At 41.9% G+C, this 21,456-nt stretch overlaps 2 protein-coding genes across 4 annotated transcripts in view; both read right to left on the reverse strand.

Moving 5' to 3' along the window:
• The window catches only part of LOC131461084 (guanine nucleotide-binding protein G(i) subunit alpha-2), a 47,393-nt gene extending 46,361 nt beyond the window's left edge, over positions 1-1,032 (reverse strand). The window contains exons 1-2 of one of the 2 annotated variants that reach the window (XM_058632083.1): positions 920-1,032; positions 172-677 (exon numbers count right to left, since the gene is read on the reverse strand). In XM_058632083.1, the coding sequence (XP_058488066.1) occupies positions 172-289 (118 nt within the window). In that variant the 5' untranslated portion in view covers positions 290-677; positions 920-1,032. Of the gene's footprint in view, positions 1-171; positions 872-919 lie in introns of those variants that run through there. The other variant, XM_058632082.1, reaches the window with a different exon arrangement.
• A 5,159-nt stretch (positions 1,033-6,191) lies between these two features.
• The window catches only part of LOC131461079 (sodium-coupled neutral amino acid transporter 3-like), a 43,352-nt gene continuing 28,087 nt past the window's right edge, over positions 6,192-21,456 (reverse strand). For both annotated transcript variants that reach the window (XM_058632077.1, XM_058632076.1), the window contains 9 exons: positions 19,000-19,082; positions 17,391-17,449; positions 14,117-14,263; positions 12,092-12,171; positions 11,661-11,761; positions 10,835-10,959; positions 10,601-10,745; positions 9,573-9,676; positions 6,192-8,603 (listed from right to left, as the gene is read on the reverse strand). In XM_058632077.1, the coding sequence (XP_058488060.1) occupies positions 8,499-8,603; positions 9,573-9,676; positions 10,601-10,745; positions 10,835-10,959; positions 11,661-11,761; positions 12,092-12,171; positions 14,117-14,263; positions 17,391-17,449; positions 19,000-19,082 (949 nt within the window). In that variant the 3' untranslated portion in view covers positions 6,192-8,498. The remainder of the gene's footprint in view (positions 8,604-9,572; positions 9,677-10,600; positions 10,746-10,834; positions 10,960-11,660; positions 11,762-12,091; positions 12,172-14,116; positions 14,264-17,390; positions 17,450-18,999; positions 19,083-21,456) is intronic.

Below are 21,456 nucleotides of genomic sequence, written 5' to 3' on the forward strand. Positions count from 1 at the left end.
AGTGGAAAGAGCTTGTGTACTGTCTGCTCTAAGGTCATGTGGAAAATGTGAAGCAGGCACATGTGTGTGTCAGTGTGTGTCTGTCAGTGTGTGTGTCTGTGTGTGTGTGTGTGAGAGAGAGAGACAGACAGACAGACAGAGAGACAGAGAGACAGACAGATCTGCACTGACCCAGTAGCAGCAGTTTGACCTCTCTGGCCGCCTTCTCTCCATCTTCTCGGAGGTTCTTGTCGATCATCTTAGACCTCTCGGCCGCGGCTTTATCTTCCTGACTGACCGTACAACCCATGGTTCCCAGTGCTCGCTTCAGGTCTGCTGTTTAGTGGGGAAACGTTACCTGTGAAATAATAATAATAATAATAATAATAACGGCCGAGAGTCCGAAACACCCTTTAAAAAACACAAGGGGTTTAAAGTCGAGTGAGAGGCGACTTCCCTTTTCTTCAAGAGTTCTGACAAACGTGACGTCGCTCGAGGACCAAGCAACAATTTCCTGCTGCGAGTTCTTTGAAAAGTCCCAAATCCCCACAGACGCTGTCGGTTGTTCGGTCAGTTAAAGGCGCATTGGTGATGTTTTCCTTCCTCTGGTGACTGTTCGTGGAAGTTGTTCAACGGTCCTTCCCCAAAAAAACTCCAACTTGAGTCAACTTTTTCTTCAAGCTGTTTCCTCGCGCACACTGGAGCAGGTTCCACGCACGAACACGGGCCACGAAGTTCAGCAGCGGTGCGGGAAAAAGAAAAAAGAAAAAAGAAAAAAGAAAGAATACTCCAGCTGTTTAAAAACCGAGCACACGAGCACACGAGCACACGTACTCCCTACAGCCTGCGACCACACACGCTCTCAACACAACACTCCCCCCTCTCTCTGTGTGTGTGTTAAATCTTTGTTTGCTTCAGTGTGTGTTTTTGCCTCTTTTACCCTCGTGTTGAGATTTATCACGTCCGAAGCCACACCCGTGAAGCGCCGTGAAGTTCTCCTCCGCCCGACGAACAGCGACACACACACACACACAACCGCCACCTCCTCCTGCTACAGCAGCAGCAGCAGAGCCAGCCTCCTCCAGACACTCAGGGAACGCCCACCCCTGGTGCATGATGGGAAATGTAGTCAAACGCGCTGGCACTAAAGGAAAGGGTCTGCAAAGCTTTAGTATTAAGATAGATAGATAGATAAATAGATAGATAGATAGATAGATAGATAGATAGATTATATGTAAAATACGCACATTATCACACCTAGACCACCAAAATGTGCTCATAAAAAATGAAGCTATACATATTTTACTCATAATACATATCAAATATTGCTGAACTTTAAAGTTTTTAACCCCTAAATTGACAAGTTTTTGTCATGATGCATCAAAAATAGTGATTTGAAAGAGTGATGGCCCTTTTCTGCATTATATACATATATATATATATATATATATATATATATATATATATATATATATATATATATGTATATATATATATATATATATATTGGTTGAATATTGTTTCCCCCACACCTCCTACACAGTAACTATGCACTAAACTCTACCGCTTACTTCAGGGCCCCACTTTTTAAAGCTCTAATGCTTAACATTTTAAATGTAAAAAAAGTCTGTTACATTCAAAGCAATGTTGCATGAGTGTAACAGACTTGTTCACATTTAAATGTTACACATAAGGGCGCAACATTTATATATAAACAAGTCCAATGCTTGTTTATATTCAAAGCATTGTAGCACGAGTTCACACAATGCTGATTAACCTGATCACAGTCTCTCGAAGCTGCTCTACACTTCACACACATATTACCACCAGACGAGGGAATCGAACCCACAACTTTCAAGTTGAAAGACTGTACCACTGAGCTACCGTGTCCCCGTTGGTGCAGTGGAAACTTATCTTTCTTCTATCTAGACTTTCTTCTAAAGTCTAGACTTCTTGCCACTCCTTTTCAACATGTGTCAACTTGTGTTAAGTTTTAATTGATGTTTTTCTTTTGGCTCCAAGTTCAAATATACTGTACTGTCAAATTAAAAACAGAAGAAACAAGATAGAGAATAGATACATTCAAATAAAAGGTCAAGAGAAGCTTAAGGAACTTTAAAAAGAAGTGTTTAAAGTTAAGAACAAGTGCCAGGTGCATCATATTATGTGAGACTGTGCGTCTCACATAATATCTCAGCAGAATGAACTCAGCAGAATGTCACAATCGTATATTAATCACAATCACAATTTGGCATGGATGATATTGAACATGAACGCCTGACAACGTGTCTCCATGAGCCAATCACGGCTGCTGCTGTTCCCTTCACCATGCAACTCCAATTAAGTTTCCTGCATGCAGTGTATAGGTCACATATTCAAGGGGGTTTTTTATGTGTTAAAATTATGATTCATTTTATATCGCATTTTTAGTCGTGATATAAAGTAGCAATAACTGTACAGAAGTCACAAAATTACACCATTTTTTACTTTCTTTTTGTGAACTTTGAACTGTGATGTATTTCACAAATACAATCCGATTTTACACATTTTGAGTACATTTTGCTCAGGTGTGTTTATATAGTTATAGTTATATACTTCTTTTTTCCTTCTTCATTGTCTAGGTTGTGCTTAAAAAAAGGATATAAGACACTCTATATTACACATTCTTATAGCCTCTGTATAAATTGTATGTTTAAACATAATAATGTAAAAAAAAGAAGCCGAAAACACTAAATATTTTCATGTTGTAAATTACTAACCACTGCACTCACAGTCTGACTTTCACAGTGCAGGTCGCAGGTCTTTTATTCATGAGACTGGACGACCGTTAAATATGCATTACTCAAAATAATTGCACCAATTATAGCTTTGTGGCTCTGTAATGGGAGGCGTCTTATTATAGCAGCACACTTGAACTCATTTAGCTCTTTATAGAAGAAAAGCCATTCTCTCGTACCAGTGTCTGTAGAGGGCAGACTGACACGAGCAGGTGCAGCATTTAAAACACCTGTGGCAGTGAGACAGTGATCACACACCTGTGGCAGTGAGACAGTGATCACACACCTGTGGCAGTGAGACAGTGATCACACACCTGTGGCAGTGAGACAGTGATCACACACCTGTGGCAGTGAGACAGTGATCAAACACCTGCGGCAGTGAGACAGTGATCAAACACCTGTGGCAGTGAGACAGTGATCAAACACCTGCGGCAGTGAGACAGTGATCAAACACCTGTGGCAGTGAGACAGTGATCACACACCTGTGGCAGTGAGACAGTGATCACACACCTGTGGCAGTGAGACAGTGATCAAACACCTGCGGCAGTGAGACAGTGATCAAACACCTGTGGCAGTGAGACAGTGATCACACACCTGTGGCAGTGAGACAGTGATCACACACCTGTGGCAGTGAGACAGTGATCACACACCTGTGGCAGTGAGACAGTGATCAAACACCTGTGGCAGTGAGACAGGAATCACACACCTGCGGCAGTGAGACAGTGATCAAACACCTGTGGCAGTGAGACAGTGATCACACACCTGCGGCAGTGAGACAGTGATCACACACCTGTGGCAGTGAGACAGTGATCAAACACATGTGGCAGTGAGACAGTGATCAAACACCTGTGGCAGTGAGACAGTGATCACACACCTGTGGCAGTGAGACAGTGATCAAACACCTGTGGCAGTGAGACAGTGATCAAACACCTGTGGCAGTGAGACAGTGATCAAACAGTGATGAGGAGTTTGGTCTGAACCCTTTTGTCCACTCTAGTGAAGCACGTCCTCTTGTCCCACAGCTCTATAGTGTCACCTGGTGGACTGAAGCATGACTGAACTCCTATATTAGTGAGTTTCATCCTTTTTAAATATGGTAAACTGAGATAAGAAGGTCATTTATTATTAAAAAGACACAGTATTTGCTTCCATGAAACTAAACTAACTAGTGAAATGTCTAAAAATTACAATAAAGGTGTATTGCTGATGTCTTTTATTGCTGACAAACAGCCCATTTGCCTCATTAGTCAGATTGTAATATTGTTTACAGTCAACCCGTTCATATTTTTTACTTTTTCAGGGACAATGCAAAAACAACCCTAACCCTAACCCAGGTTACGTTAAGTTTATTTCATTAATTAAAAAAATTAAATTAATTACTTTAACATATAAAACAACTAACGAAAATAACAAAACAAAAAAGAATGAAAAGCAGTGAAGAAATCAAATCTTCTTTTACCGTGTGTCAGTGCATGATACACTATTTTCTTTATACATAAAAAAGAAAAGAAGAAAGATTATGTCTCCGTGTTCGAATATACGTTCAAATCAAAAACACAAGAACAAGATAGAGAATAGATACATACAAATAAAAGATAAAGAAAAGCTTAAGGAACTTTAAAAACAAATGCCAAAGGTTTAAAGTTAAGAACAAATGTCATAGTTGTCTGTGTGTGTGTGTGTGTGTGTGTGTGTGTGTGTGTGTTTGCATTTCCTCAAATGTCTACACACTACGTCAGACATGGAAAAATGAATGATTGATATAATATGTACATAACGTGAAACGTCCCTATTGATTTAGATGTTTAGTTTTGTAGCAATAATCTGAGATTTCCAGGTTAGATGATCATCTATGATGACACTCAAAAACTCAACTCATTCAGAACACTTAAAGGCATCCATGTAATGAGGGCCATATTTGATAATGTGAAGATGTACAAATGCACTGTTTTATAAAAATGTAATTTTCATTGTCACGATTATTATTTTTAAATGGAAATGTAACAAATCTAAAAATTGTCCTTTCTTTCCACAGAACACGGTTTCTTAGTCCAAATGTCCAAGTCCGTCTCTGGCCATAAATAATACATTATAAAACCGAAGCTGCGGGCCGTACGACATCTAACCGAGGGCCGTGATTGGCCTGCAGGCCGTAGTTTGGACACCCCTGAAATGTAATTTCCAACCCATCTGCCGCTTGCACGAACACAAACACCAACACCGACGTTACGTTTCCTCATTATCTTTATTGCAACATTGTGTACAGTACAATAATTGCCGGGGACATATTAAAATATATCGAGATACAAGAAAATAGACGTGGATCAAAGGACAAAAAAAAAGAAAAAAGAAAAAAAACGTTTAAAAGCACTTTGAAAAATGATTACATTTATATTTTTCCATTAGACTAAAACCTTAATAACTATTTACATTATACAAACTAGATATGCATATCGAATATAAAGGGTATACATTTATGTACATTATTTATAAATGCTGGCCAAGTGTCAATATTTGTGGTTTAGTCTAATATTTATTATTAATAATGATAATAATAATACTACACGGTTCAATAAGGAGGATAAATATTCTGTAGTTTCCTCAGATTAACCACGAACACGGTGCATCCTTTGTTATTCTTCCAGGATTAATATCAACGACACACACACACACACACACACACACACTTCTTTATTCAGGTCCCAGTGGTTTCCCCTCTGCATACGAATACATCAACAGGGGATACAATCAAATACAGATGCATTTAAAAGAGGTTTGTCGTGTAACAAATGGACAGGACAACACTTATTATACACACGGCACTCACTGAAATACGGACTTTTTTACCTTTAAAACATGAAAAATGAAAGTGCACCGGCTCACTAACAACTCCCAGTTAGTAGGTTTATGTCAGAAATGAACCTCATCTACACACGGATATAATCAATGAAAATAAAAACAAACAGGTTCCACTTCTTGCATTATTTCATCACTGAATCAGAGTCAAAAAAACATTAACACAACAAGGTGATAAAATATCAACGGTGTGAGACAAATACTTGAATTATACTGGTCATACGTCCAGATCTGACAACACAACTGCATATTTATACACATGTATATATGTATATATATACATGTACATATGCATATGGAGAGAGTGGGTAATAGAGTTCAAACACAGCCATGTTTTCAGACACTTAGAAACCGTGCGTCCGTGCGTCTAACGACGTCTTTATCTACAACATCAGGCCAGAGGAGGAAGTTAATGATGCAGCGGCTCACAGGAGAAGCTACAGTAAGTAAAGCATTCATTCAAGTAACGTTAGGAGGAGAGACATCAATATTCATTATACCATCGATACAGCGACCATTTCTCCTCGTCATCTACATTTGATTGATTATTCATGTATTCAAAGATTTTATTCACACACACACACACACACACACACACACACTTCAAACACCCTTTAGCAAAATGTGAGGACACTTCTTTGTTTTTTTAAATGATTGACGTCTGTGATGAGAAGTTGTGCTTTGAAGAAAAGAGAAAAAGTGCTTTATCTAACCAGCAGGAATGTTAAGAGACACTGATGTTGGGGGTCGTCGCCTCTGTTAGGAATCAAGCTTGTGCTGGAGGCAGAGATATTTACACACACACACACACACCTGACCCTGTTGTTGTTGTTGTTGTTGTTGTTGTTGTTGTTGTTGTGCACATGTTTTGGTTCTCTCTCTGATTACCTGCAGTAAAACTGAAGCCCCTTTTCCACCTGTGTGTGGTCCCAGCTCGCCTCGCCTCGCCTCGGCATGGTTTAGGTTGGTTTTCCACTACACAATAGTACCAACTCAATGTGGGCGGAGTCATCACCGCACAACGAGTGACTAGTGACTTGTAAAGCAGTTGTTTTTAGTGCAAGTGAATCATTAGAATCAGTTCACAGACTAAAATCACCAGACTCCTGTGTTCAATATTGAGATTTTAGACATTTCCTTTGCTAAATGTTGGAGATTTCGCCACATTTTCAGGATTGTTTATTATTATTATTTTCAGTCTTTTTAACGGATCTACAGTTCGGCATTCAATGTATTCAATGCCTTGTTTTTTACAGATGAACAATAAAACTCCAGCGAGGCTTCCTCCGTTGTCACGGTGATCTGAAGAGAACTGCAGCCCTGCACTGTCCGCTCATCTCATCTCATTCTGTGCATACTGCAGCGTCAGACGTTTTTAATCAAGTAGAGTAGTTTATATTATATATATAATAAATATACATGTAGTGATAAATGTGCTGATGGTAAAAACACTGCACCACATTCTGTCAGTGGCTCTGCACCCTGCACTGATGGAGGTGAGACTTTAGGCAACTCTCCACCTTAAAATAAACAGCAGCAGCAGCACGTGTTAGGGCGAGCTGCACACATTAAAGGAACAGTCCCACATTTTTTCAATGGTTAACACTTGACGGTGTGCAGGTGTCTCACGATGGCTCACGATGGAGGAAAACAACCTAGTGTGAGAACTCCATTTGGGCTTTTTCATCCTCTGCTGCATGAAACGAGCAAAGTGGTCCCAGCACAGCTCAGCTCGCCTCGACTCGGCACGGTTTGGTTGGTTTTCCATTACAATGTAGTTCCTCCTCAACGTGGGCGGAGTCATCACAGCGCGGCTGCATGAAACTGCCGTGACTTCGTTTTATACGTGACACACACAGTGTGTGAGTGACTAGTGACTTTTTCAGGGTAACTGAATCATTAGAATATTTGTTCAGTACTTCCTGTGTGACCGCAGCACAGACTGTTAAATGATGAGGTTTTAGACATTTCATTTGCTAAATGTTGGAGATTAAGCCACGTTTTTAGGATTTCTAAGTCTTTTTGAACTGATCTACAATTCTACAGGATTGTTCGCTTGGATTCTTGTGCCTCTTCCAGTGGCGACGCTCTCTGACCAGTGATCAGTGACCAGCAGTCGGACTCAGCTCGTATGGAACCTCGTCAGAGCAGGAACTAAACAAAGTACCAGGTACTATCGCTAATGGAAAAGCAGAATAACTGTGCCGAGGCGAGGCGAGTCGCGCTGGTGGAAACACCTGACACCTGACACTGCTCCATTCAAAGTGTTGAACTGTTCCTTTACATTTCTGTAAATCTAATCTACCAATCTGTGCAATAGCTGTTTCTATCACCTTTCCTCTGAGTTGCAAAACTATAGTGATTCATATAACCTGTAATAATAATACAATATGAGATAATTATCTATCATAAAATAGGTCCTAAAATAGGGAGGAGCTTCAGGTTGTGTAATCTAATCTGAGAAGTAGCAGTTTATGGATTAAAGATGATAAAAGTAGGGCAGGTGTATAAAGACAGCAGCAGCAGCAGCATCATGCTAGAGTGTAATAATTGTGTTGTTATATCCACCTCTGGAGGCGCGGCCTCCAAGTGTCGACATCAATCTTTATGCAGTTAATTCACTTTGAGCTTCCCTAAGAAAAGTCTGCTGACGTGCGTGTGCATTGTCTGACAGGATGTGCAGTAAAATGTGATATCATTAGAGTGAGACTCCTCCTCCTCCTCCTCCTCTAAGGCCAATAATCTCTGATGGAACACACGCGGGCGTCTTTAACGTCAAACATTATCCAACAACAGCAAAAACCAAAGAAATCAAAAGCAGTAACATTACAACACACAGGTCTAAATCAACAATACAAAACCTGAAGAGTAGGTGGACGGTGGCGTCTAGTGACCGCTGCTGGCTTTACTGCTGCCCGACGTCCAGTCAATAATGATGAAGCTCAGACTCATGATCATGAACAGGAAGCCTATCCCTGCAAAACAGGCAGCCTGGAAGCAACAGGGAGAGTTGTGTTTCACACATATTCTGCAGAATGCATGAACACATCATTTAACCCTTTAACACCCAAGCCTCTTATTTGAACCATGAAAGGGTCAGAAAATGTCCTGTAACTAAGTGCTTTTTGCCCATTTTTCCAGAACAACTTTCAATATCTGGCAGTTATTTATAGTCTTAATGCATGTTAAAATAGTGTATTTACAATTCTAAAGAAGAAAAACACATTGTAGTGATTGTGTGTGTTAAATTTGAAATGTGAACATTTAAATTAACATTTGTTTGGGTTTTAGTTTGAAATGTGCAGAAACAGGTGGTCTTTGTCCTCTCTGGGGACAAAGACGCTTATTCTCTGGCTTCCTGCAACAACACCAGTGAATAACCACACGTTGGCTTTGACATGCAACGACAGCACAAACAAACTACGGGGACTCAAAGTCTGTGATACGCTCGGTGTTAAAGGGTTAAAAGTTTTGATTTTAGATTAGGGCTGAAGAAACTGAAGAAACTGAAGAAACTGAAGAAACTATATCTAAAAATATCTGCATCTTGCATTTTTGTGGCAGATTAAGGGATTTTGATTTGTTTCAACAGATGTGAGATAAAAATATGAACTTTTATAATGTAACGCAAAGGAAAAGATGTCAAGAATAATAGTGTCACACACATAAAACATGTATGAACTCTGAGATTAAAGTCAGAATAATAATAATAATTCCCCTCAGAATTATGACTTTAATCTCAGAATTCATGCCGTTTTATTTCTTTTTTCTTTCTTTCATTTTTGGCCCTAATGCTCTCCTTCCTAATACTACCAAAAAGATGACTTTGCAGTTGTTAAATAAAAGCGGTGCATGCATGTCAGCCTTTCAGTCATCGCGTCGTCAGTCATTGACGCTACATTTTAAAAGCGCTGACCTCAGCTGAACACAGCACACTGACTTTCACGTTCGGTTTCTCACCAGAATTTTGGGCACCGAGCGCATGGGCTCCTCTTCTTTGGGTACAATACGGATGTAGAACACGGCGGGGAAAATGAAGATGAGACACGGGGCAGACGTGGCACCTGGAGAGAGAGAGAAGAAACAAAAGAAGAAGAAATATTCATGTAAAACGCTCCAGAAATTCTCCATCCCAACCACACATGTAAATAAATGTGCCGTTTTATGTAGGAAGCAGCTTCACTTATGTGTTATAATGTATTATTCATGGTCAGGGACGGACTGGGACATGTTTTAAACATCTTCTGTAAGAGAAGTCTTCCAATGACCGACTGCTTAAAACTGCAATTAAACAGTACATTTATTATATTAAACTTTTGGAATAAGGTTTGCTTATAACTGTTGCCGTCATGTACCTGTATATATATATTATATTATTATATAACTGTATATATTACTTTAGTTATCTGACTCCTTGTTAGTTTTGTTCTGTTTGCTCACTTTTAAAATGAATATTTGTGACAATGAAAATAAAATTGTGATAAAACTGTGCATTTGTGTGTAACTTTTACTGTTAAATGAAACGTCTGAAGTTTCAACACGAAACCCAGAGAAACCCAGAGAAGCGTTCAGTAAAGAGAGTGTGTGGGAAATATACAGAAGTGTGATTGAACTTTGAAACAAAGCCATAAACTGTGTTATTGAACACTAATATGTAGTGATATAAAAGTGAAATGAGGAGATGATACAGAGACGACGTTCACACGTTGTACTTTGATGTGACAGACGTGCAGAGTTTCATCTGCATCATTCCAAAGATACTCATCCTGAAAGTATTCAAGTAGACTGAGGGCTTAAAAACTAAAACATTGCTCTTTAACTACATAAGCTATCACTGCTCCATAGAATAAAATACAACTTTAAATTTGAAAAACATGCAGAAAAATAACGTGACGTGGCACATGGTCTCTGGAGTGCGTCCCACGTAGAAACACCAGAGGACACAAACACTTCCCGGTACATTAAGAGTTCTTCTCAGTCAAACTTACCGATGATCCCAAAGATGCCCAGGATGTTTGGAGCAAAGATGACGAGCAGGTTGATGAAGGTGAGCAGAACGGCGGCGATGGCGATGTGGCGAGGCCAGTAGAACGTCTTGTTGGGGAACAACATCTGCTGAATGGCTCTCCGTACCTTTTCATAAAATGAAAACAACGATCATTAAACTGTTTGACTGTATTTTATCTGGCCATGATTTACGTGAACGGACGATTCTCACGTACAGGGAAGAGCACGATGGGCACAGTGAGCGTGACGGCGGTGAGCACGGCCACGCGCACGCACAGGATCAGGGTGTCGTACGGATCGATGCGGCTGTACGTGTGAAGCAGCTCCGCTTCCACTTCACCTGGAGGAAACACAGACACACAAATCAGATGCATCACCTTAATCGTTTAAAACATGATAACTTGGAACATGAAAATAGGAGAAATGAATAATGAAATGATCCCTTTAACATCGAGCATATCCCAGACGACACATTTGTGTTTAACTGACACATATTTAAAGTTATTCTGGAAAAATAGGCAAATGAGCACTTTCATTTTAGTTAAAGGACATTTTCTGGCCCTTTTATGATTAAAATAAGCAAAAAGACAGACATTACATTCTGAGGCTGAGGTGTTAAAGGGTTATACAGTGAAAGACAAATATTCATACATCATGAAGCCAGCAGAGCTGCAACAAACAAGGTTTTCTGTAAGTGATTAATCTGTTTAAAATAAGTCTTTGATGAGTTCTTTGGTCCATTAGTGTATCCTAATCCTAATCCTAATCCAATTTATTTATTCATCTATAAAGCACATAATAGTAGTATTGTAATTATTTAAATGAAGTTATTGAACAGAGAAACCAGGAAAATATTCACAAATCATTAATAAAATAGTTCATTATTAATACATTAGTAGGACCACTAGAGGGCGACACTGCACCATAAAAGACAGACTGTACTGATTCTGATTTATATGTCGTTATGAAAACAACAGAAATGACTGGATTAGATTAGGATTAGACAGACAGACAGACAGATAGATGACGTTACATTCTCACCATAGAACGTCAGGTATCCAAAAAGCGCAGCCAGGAAGTACATGACGTACATGACTGCGATGGAGATGTTGGACACATGCTGCATCTTTTTCTTGGTGGGACTGAAATAAGAAGATGTTGCCGTGTAATGACACACATTATGACATAAACAGAGCATGTAGTTATTATCTTACACAACTGTGTTGCAAGAATGTACTTTACAAATGTGAAATATACATAAAAATAAATCATTCTCAGGCGGGAAACAAGCAGCTGTCGTTCAAAGCAGGACGGTCAAATTCAAAAGTACTTCATGCTGCGTCGAAACAAGCAGTCGCAACACTTTTCAAAAATAACGTCAAAGCAAGTGCACGTGACGAATGATGAGCACAAAACAAGACACAGCAGCTTCCCTCTATCTGTGACTGTTGTTTTTCCCATGAGGAACATACTTGCGCAGCTCTGTGTAGATGGGCAGGACCTCGGGGTGGCACACAAAGGCGAACGCCAGGATGGGGATGGTGTAGGCCGTCTGAAAATCAATCCCAACAAATCACCATAGATACAGCAGCGTGTGCTTTACTGCGCCTTCACTTCCTCAGACACATCACACAGAGCTCATTGTTTGTGTGGGATTAACTGGAGCATTAACGATGCCTTACATGTGAAGGAGGCGGGGTTTAACGGACACTCGTACGATAATAAAGACACAACAGGACTGAGAAAGTTAAAGCTGCAGTGCGTAAACTTTATAAGACGTGAAAATGAGTTCACATGTGCTGTGACGGCGACATTCCCACGCTGCACACCAGAAGTCATTTGTTGTAAAACGTAAAGTGAAGCGAAACGCCCACAAAAGTGCCCCAAAGTTGTCTCTGTACACTCACACAAAACCAAACTGTAAACCTCAATATTGTGGAACATTAAATGTGTGGACATGTTCTCTACAAATAGATTCTGCACAGTTTGGATTGTGTGTGCAACTGTGTTTATAAGTGACTGGATTTTCATTCACGATAGAGACGAGACGGCGTTAGTGTCGGCAGAGAACGCTGGAGGCCGCGCCGTCATCCACCGCGTGGCTGCATGAGTGTTAACTGTGACAGTGAGAGAGCAAACGTCTACTTTACGCCGGCGTCACTGAGGCATTTCTGACGACTTGGACTCTGACTGTTCACTTTCCCACAAATTCAGACAAACACTAATAAACCAACAAAAGCTGTTCAGAGCCTAAGATTTAGGGAGATTAGCAGAGTTTCACACACAGTTCAACTGAAGCCACTAAAGACAGAATGCACTGTGGGTAAATTTTTTATTTCCATAAATAAACGGCTGAATTTATTTACTCTTTATGTTTTTGCTGAGTCATCGTGTCTGTCTGAATAAAACAACGTTATTTTTGTACAGAACAAAAAACGTCGAGAATGTGAACGTTTGGAATGTTTTTCTCGTCCTTCATGAGCAAAAAAACTAGAGCTGAAACGATGAATCGATTATTAATCGATTACTAAATTAATCGACAACTATTTTGATCATCAATGAATCGATTTGAAGCTTTTTTCATGATTAAAACAAGATTTCTGATTGTTTAAGCTTCTTAAATGTGAATATTTTCTTAATTTCTTTGCTCTGAATAACAAAGAAATCATTAAAAGTCAATCATTTTGGTTTGTGGACGAAACATTTGAGAACATCAAAATCGTGACCCAAAACTACCATTTTCACTCCTTTTCAAGTGAACACAGCTCTCATTGTTATTATTGTTATTATTATAATTATTATTATTATTATTATTATTATTATCATGTTCAGCCTAAGTTCTTCTTTTGAAACCAAAGCAGAAGAGAACGATGCTACATGCCCTCGGACACGTCTGGTTTGAGCGGCTCACAGCTGAGCGTCGGGCAGAGGAGTCGGGGGGGGTCAGCCGGTTCACGGGGGTCACCAGGTTTTTTACTGCTTGGTGAGCGGGGCTCAGGCTCAGGCTCAGGCTCAGGTTCAGGCTTAGGCTCAGGCTCAGGCTCAGTCATGTGACTGCAGGTTTAAGACTGTGTGTGTGTGTGTGTGTGTGTGTGTGTGTTCCTGCTGTGAAGGCATGAACTCTGGGAAAATGTTCCCATCTCTTTGTCCAACAAAGGGCAAACCTGGGAAAACTCAGTATAAAAGTGAAGAGACACAGTGGACAGAGAGTGAGTGAGTGAGTGAGTGAGTGAGTGAGTGAGTGTAGGCTCAGGGGGAAAGCTGAGCTCTGCATTAATCACAGACCTGTTGTCTGTAATTAACAGCCTGATAAAAGCCTTCATCTCCTCTCGTCTGCTGCCATCGAGCGTTTCAAACCACGGGTAACTTTCATGCTTCATGAGTATGAACTGTCATTAGCAACATGCTGAACGTGTGTGTCAGCGGCCATGGGGGGGGGCGGGGCAGGGGGGCGGGGACGTGTGGACCTTCATACTGGGTGACATGCGTGAACATACCTGTGAGTTCAGATTGGCCATTTTGGGGATACAAGCAGGATTGATCTCCCCGCCGGGCTCCATCGCAGTGATGTTGACGACGCTGGCGCTCGCGTTGAAGGAGAAGTCCACAAACGGACACGGCGTGTTGAACTTCTTATAGATGACCTGTGCAGCGAGGAGGAAGAGGACGAGGAGGAGGAGGAGGAGGAGGAGGAGGAGAGACGCTTTAATAACCTTTAGAACACAGAGCACGTCTGCTGCTTTTGTCCATTACTATGTTTAAACATACAGTTTATGTACAGAGGGTACAAATATGTGCAACATAAAGTGAATTATATCCTTTTATTTTCAGCACAACCTATAGGCAATCTGAGGAAAAATACTAGATATAATACTATATAATACTATATAAACACACCTACCCAATAGTATTAGGGCCACATGTGAAAAATTCCAAATTCTGACTTTAATCTCCTAATTCTGACTTTAATCTTCCGTACTCACCTGAGCAAAAAGGACTGAAAATGTTTAAAGTCAGATTAAATCTGTGAAATTTGGAAATACGTCACAGTTCAAAGTTCAATTGGCTCATTTTTATGAACAAAAAGAAAAGAAAAACGCTCTAATTTTGTGACTTCTGCACAATTATTGCTACTTTATATCACGACTAAAATGCCTGGATTTTTTTAAATCCTGAATATGTGACCTATAAACACATACACAAGGAGGTGTGTTTTATTTCCACTGCAAATTTACCATGGGTGAACCTGCGGCACAGATCTGTGCCGCGTGAGCACTAAGGGTTAAGCAGGAAGAGAGGCTGTACTGTAGGGTACAGCCTGAAAACACAGAGAGAGAGACAGAGAGAGAGACAGAGAGAGAGACAGAGAGAGAGAGAGGGAGTGAGACAGAGAGACACACAGACAGAGAGAGACAGAGGGAGTGAGACAGAGAGACAAACAGAGAGAGAGAGACAGAGAGAGAGAGAGAGACACACACACAGAGAGAGAGAGAGGGAGTGAGACAGCGAGACAGAGACAGAGAGAGAGAGAGACAGAGACACAGAGAGAGAGAGAGAGAGAGAGAGAGAGAGAGAGAGAGAGAGAGAGAGAGACAGAGAGAGAGCAGTGCATGGATTACAGCTCACAAACCCAGAAGTAGGTCAGAGAAAGACAGAGAAGCAGCACAGCCTCAAAGTGCAGCAGGCAAATATTACACCAAGGAGAGGTGGTGGTGTGTGGGGTGGTGGTGTGTGAGGTGGTGGTGTGTGGGGTGGTGGTGTGTGAGGTGGTGGTGTGTGAGGTGGTGGTGTGTGGGGTGGTGGTGTGTGAGGTGGTGGTGTGTGAGGTGGTGGTGTATGAGGTGGTGGTGTGTGGGGTGGTGGTGTGTGGGGTGGTGGTGTGTGGGGTGGTGGTGTGTGAGGTGGTGGTGTGTGAGGTGGTGGTGTATGAGGTGGTGGTGTATGAGGTGGTGGTGTGTGAGGTGGTGGTGTGTGAGGTGGTGGTGGTGGATGAGGTGGTGGTGTGTGAGGTGGTGGTGTGTGAGGTGGTGGTGTGTGAGGTGGTGGTGTGTGGGTGGTGTGTGTGTGAGGTGGTGGTGTGTGAGGTGGTGGTGTATGAGGTGGTGGTGTGTGAGGTGGTGGTGTGTGAGGTGGTGGTGTGAGGTGGTGGTGTGTGAGGTGGTGGTGGTGGATGAGGTGGTGGTGTGTGAGGTGGCGGTGTGTTAGGTGGTGGTGTGTGGGTGGTGTGTGTGTGAGGTGGTGGTGTGTGAGGTGGTGGTGTGTGAGGTGGTGGTGTGTGAGGTGGTGGTGTGTGGGTGGTGTGTGTTAGGTGGTGGTGTGTGAGGTGGTGGTGTGTGAGGTGGTGGTGTATGAGGTGGTGGTGTATGAAGTGGTGGTGTATGAGGTGGTGGTGTGTGGGGTGGTGGTGTGTGGGGTGGTGGTGTGTGGGGTGGTGGTGTGTGAGGTGGTGGTGTGTGAGGTGGTGGTGTGTGGGGTGGTGGTGTGTGGGGTGGTGGTGTGTGAGGTGGTGGTGTGTGAGGTGGTGGTGTGTGAGGTGGTGGTGTGTGGGGTGGTGGTGTATGAGGTGGTGGTGGTGGATGAGGTGGTGGTGTGTGAGGTGGTGGTGTGTGGGTGGTGTGTGTGTGGGGTGGTGTGTGTGTGAGGTGGTGGTGTGTGAGGTGGTGGTGTGTGAGGTGGTGGTGTGTGAGGTGGTGGTGTGTGGGTGGTGTGTGTGTGAGGTGGTGGTGTGTGAGGTGGTGGTGTGTGAGGTGGTGGTGTGTGAGGTGGTGGTGTGTGGGTGGTGGTGTGTGAGGTGGTGGTGTGTGAGGTGGTGGTGTGTGGGTGGTGTGTGTGTGAGGTGGTGGTGTGTGAGGTGGTGGTGTGTGAGGTGGTGGTGTATGAGGTGGTGGTGTATGAAGTGGTGGTGTATGAGGTGGTGGTGTGTGGGGTGGTGGTGTGTGGGGTGGTGGTGTGTGGGGTGGTGGTGTATGAGGTGGTGGTGTGTGAGGTGGTGGTGTGTGGGGTGGTGGTGTGTGGGGTGGTGGTGTGTGAGGTGGTGGTGTGTGAGGTGGTGGTGTGTGAGGTGGTGGTGTATGAGGTGGTGGTGTGTGGGGTGGTGGTGTGTGGGGTGGTGGTGTATGAGGTGGTGTATGAGGTGGTGGTGTGTGGGTGGTGTGTGTGTGAGGTGGTGGTGTGTGAGGTGGTGGTGTGTGAGGTGGTGGTGTGTGGGTGGTGTGTGTGTGAGGTGGTGGTGTGTGAGGTGGTGGTGTGTGAGGTGGTGGTGTATGAGGTGGTGGTGTATGAAGTGGTGGTGTATGAGGTGGTGGTGTGTGGGGTGGTGGTGTGTGAGGTGGTGGTGTGTGGGGTGGTGGTGTGTGAGGTGGTGGTGTGTGAGGTGGTGGTGTGTGGGGTGGTGGTGTGTGAGGTGGTGGTGTGTGGGGTGGTGGTGTGTGAGGTGGTGGTGTGTGGGGTGGTGGTGTGTGGGGTGGTGGTGTGTGAGGTGGTGGTGTGTGAGGTGGTGGTGTGTGGGGTGTGAGGTGGTGGTGTATGAGGTGGTGTATGAGGTGGTGTATGAGGTGGTGTATGAGGTGGTGAATGTCACAAGCTAAATCCTCTCAGTGCATCTGAATATGTTTGTGCCAAACGCACGACAAACAGGAAGCAAAGGACACATGACATCATATAACAATATATAATAAAAACATATAATAATAATAATAATAATAATAATAATAACATATAATGAATAACACACTGTATAATAATATAGTGCGTATGTAAAGCACGACTTACCGAAATGAGAAAGAAAACCATGCAGGTCAGAGAGAAGCCACTGGTATATCCCAGGTACCCTGTAACCAGAAGCTTCATATTAGCATTTCTCTGTGGTCACACGTGTTCATCTGGACGATATTTCATCAGAAATCTTTTTTAGTCAGAATAATATTTCAATGAAGAAGCCACATTTCCTGCTACACTCACGCCGCCTCGCTGTGGACTAAATTGACAGAATGTGCAGGAAGTCAGAGCTCATTACAGACTGTGCCGCACCAACTGGCTCTGTTGTCCTCGAAGCCTCGGCGGGAGACAGACTTCTTACAAGAGGTCAGCCAACGTGCCTCCTCTTTCTCACTTCCAAGCTGGCTTCCTCCCTGTCTTTCCTTTCTTTCCACTTTTGTTCCGTTTGACTGTCGACGCTCTCACTCTCTCTCTCTCTCTCTGACTCCTCGACACGTGTGTGACATGAGTGTTGTGAAGGTTATTACTTACTATTACTAGCTGTGAGTTTATGTCCATTTTAGGGGAAAGAAAAGTCTTCTGTGTCAGGAGACAGAATAAGACTTCACATCTTCTTAACGTGGGAATAAAAGTGGCTGCTGCCTAAAACATCTGAGTGTTGCCACGTTCACCTAAAAATATCTAGATATGATTATAGCAACAGTTCAAGGACACAAGGGCCTCAAGCCTGGATGCTGACGGACATCCTTAGAGCATCCTTGAGCAAAAATGAATCATGGAAGAAAACACCACACTGATCAGGAACGTCTCACCCTTTTTAACCCTTCTGTGACCATCCTGTCGTCACCTACGTCATTACTGTAACTCCTAGACTGTTTGTGATATCTAGAAAATATCAGAGACATGGAGCTCTGCTCCTGCTCCAACATGCCTCATTTACCGAGCTCTGCAACAAGCCTGGTAATGACCTGTGTGATGGAGCAGGGACGGCACGGTTTAGGATGGTTTTCCACCATAAAATAGTGCCGACTCAACGTGGGCGGGGTCATCACTGCTCACAAGCGAGTGACTAGTGTAACTGAATCATTAGATTTGTTCAGTACTTCCTGCGTCTGACACTGAAATACAGGGTTAGTGATGCTGCTGGCGATCACAGGCTAAACACACCAGACTCCTCCTTTAAATGATGAGATTATCCACATTTCCTTTGCTAAACGTTGGGAGATTAACCCACGTTTTCAGGATCGTTAAGTCTTTGTAGCTGAACTACAGTTGGACACTGTTGGGCTTGATTCTTGTGCGTCTTCCTGTGACGACGCTCTCTGACATCAGTGCACAGCAGTCTGAAGTCCACGCTGACCGTGGCCCGGACCGTGAAGCGACCCACAATAGAATAGCACTTTTATAAAATGTGTAAAATCAGCTAAACTTTCAGTTAGTACCTGATTACAGAGATTATTGATCTACTTGTCTCCAACAGTCCTATACTTTCAGCTAAATGCAAAAGTAAACGAACCTACATTCATCACATTAGGCCCATAAATGACTTTTGTAGCTGCATTTAAAGTTAAGTAGTTTAACGTCATTTGCGAGCGAGCGTCCTCGGTGACTCACGACGAGACGATTGATGAGACGGACGCGACGTTCAAACGTTAAAACTCACCGAGCTGCTTCATCAGAGCCAGAGGTAAAATGACTGCGACAGACACGATGATCACAAGGTAGTTTCCGTTCAGGAACCATTCGCTGCAGAGGAGACACAGAGACACAGAGACACAGAGACAAAGAGACAAGTGTATTGATTGTGAATTATTCAGCATTAACGCTCCTCTCAATCTCACTCTGTCAAGTGTATGCACTGCGTCGAGGATCGATCTCGAGGAAATCAGCTGTGCAGAGACGCGAGGCTTCCGCGGTGGAGAAAGCTTTGAGTTTTATTTTTCATAAATACATTTTTATTTTTATTTACAGATAAACAGATTTGCTCATTACGACGGAGTATTAGGGCCAAACTTTATTCTCATTATATTACAATTTTATTCTAATAATATTACAACTATCTCAAAAAGATCTCAAAAGATTCCGACTTCATTCTCGAAAGATTCCGACTTCATTCTCAAAAGATTCCGACTTTATTCTCGAAAGATTCCGACTTGATTACGACTTTATTCTCGAAAGATTACGACTTTATTCTCGAAAGATTACGACTTCATTCTCGAAAGATTACGACTTTATTCTCAAAAGATTACGACTTTTTTCTTGAAAGATTACGACTTCATTCTCGAAAGATTACGACTTTATTCTCAAAAGATTCCGACTTTATTCTCAAAAGATTCCGACTTGATTACGACTTTATTCTCGAAAGATTACGACTTTATTCTCGAAAGATTACGACTTCATTCTCGAAAGATTACGACTTTATTCTCAAAAGATTCCGACTTCATTCTCAAAAGATTCCGACTTTATTCTCGAAAGATTACGACTTCATTCTCGAAAGATTACGACTTTATTCTCAAAAGATTAGGACTTTTTTCTTGAAAGATTAAAAAAGTTTGGCCCTAATACACAAATCGACCTGAATTTAAAAGTGTTATTTTAAAAATGTTGCAGCTCTTCACGTTTGTTGGAGGTGATCCGTTTATATTGTGTTTATACAGAAAAAGTATTCATTGTGATTATTGCTGACTCTGCATCAGGCTGTCATGTGTGTCAATAAGAGATTGTGTTGTGCATGGAGCAGATGGCCAAAGGGCAGAATGACAACAGGATAGATGACCCTGCTCTTCTTCTTTCATTGAATGTGTGAATGCACAGTGTGTGCTGCAACAGATGTTGCCTCTCTCTCTCTCTCTCTGTGTCTCTCTCTCTGTGTCTCTCTGTGTCCCTCTGTGTCTCTTGGTCTACTTAGAAGACCAGGAATTAATCACTCATATGTCAGTCTAAAAATAGCTCTTGGATGATTGATTCCTCAATATGGTGGGTGTGTGTGTGTGTGTGTGTGTGTGTGTGTGTGTGTGTGTTCTTACGTATTTGTTACCTTTTCTGGCACAAACACTAGTACCAGTAGTCCTCATGGAGACCAAAACCTGGTCTTAATGAGGCAGAACCTAATAACTGAGGAAACTGAGTTTGGCATTACCTGGTTATGGTTAAGGTCGGGGATAAGGCTACACAAACCTGTGTGTGTGTGTGTGTGTATTTATAGCTTTGTGGGGTCCAAAAAAAAATAAAAAGAATAAATCTTGTTTTATGTCAATGATGTGTTATCACTGAGATATAAAAGTGTGTGTGTCATATGATCTGCCACACACTGTGTTTGCTGTGTTTAGTCATCAACAATGATTACACATAATAACAGTTTCCACTTCACTCTCTGTGAGCCAATAAACCCCTGCCCCACAGCAGCTGTAACTGTAACAAACAAATGGTATTATCACTGATGATGTAACATGAATAGTGTGTGTGTTTTGACATTAGCTCTGTGTGTGTTTTATGTGTTATGTATGAGAGAAAAATGGAAAATACCATTTTCAGCTTTTGTGATCAGATATTCTTCTTTACCGTTCATGTTATGGCAGCAATGTCTTAAATGTCTCCACTTGTAGTGCAGTAAGTGTGTGACGATTCTTCTACGTGTGACCACGTAGAATAAAGTCGTACTATTATGAGATTCTTTTTTCTAATCATTATCTAATGTATTATTATTATTATTATTATTATTATTATTAATAATAATAAATATCAACAGAATGCAGATGGTGTTGGAAGAAAGAATCACAAACACAGACTTGGAGAAAATCATCTGCTTTGTGGACTGGAGGAGGAAATGCCTGCTACTGTTCTCATGCTATTTAATAATACATTGGATAATGATAAAAAAAAGAATCTTATAATATTACAACTTTTTTCATATAATATTATGACTTTTTTATCCGGAGGTTGTTAAAAATACTGGATCCCCAGGGGGTGCAACTATGGAGCCAGAACCGGCTTCATCTACGGAAGCGTATTGCAACCAGCTTCTGTTGGATGCATTGAGAAGCAAAAAAAATATCTTGTAAAAACAGAGTCTGAATTTTTTTTTTGTAAAAACAGTCTGATTTTTTTTTTGAAACAGAGT

The sequence above is a fragment of the Solea solea genome, chromosome 6 (genome assembly GCF_958295425.1).
Source record: "Solea solea chromosome 6, fSolSol10.1, whole genome shotgun sequence".
Lineage (NCBI taxonomy): Eukaryota > Metazoa > Chordata > Actinopteri > Pleuronectiformes > Soleidae > Solea > Solea solea.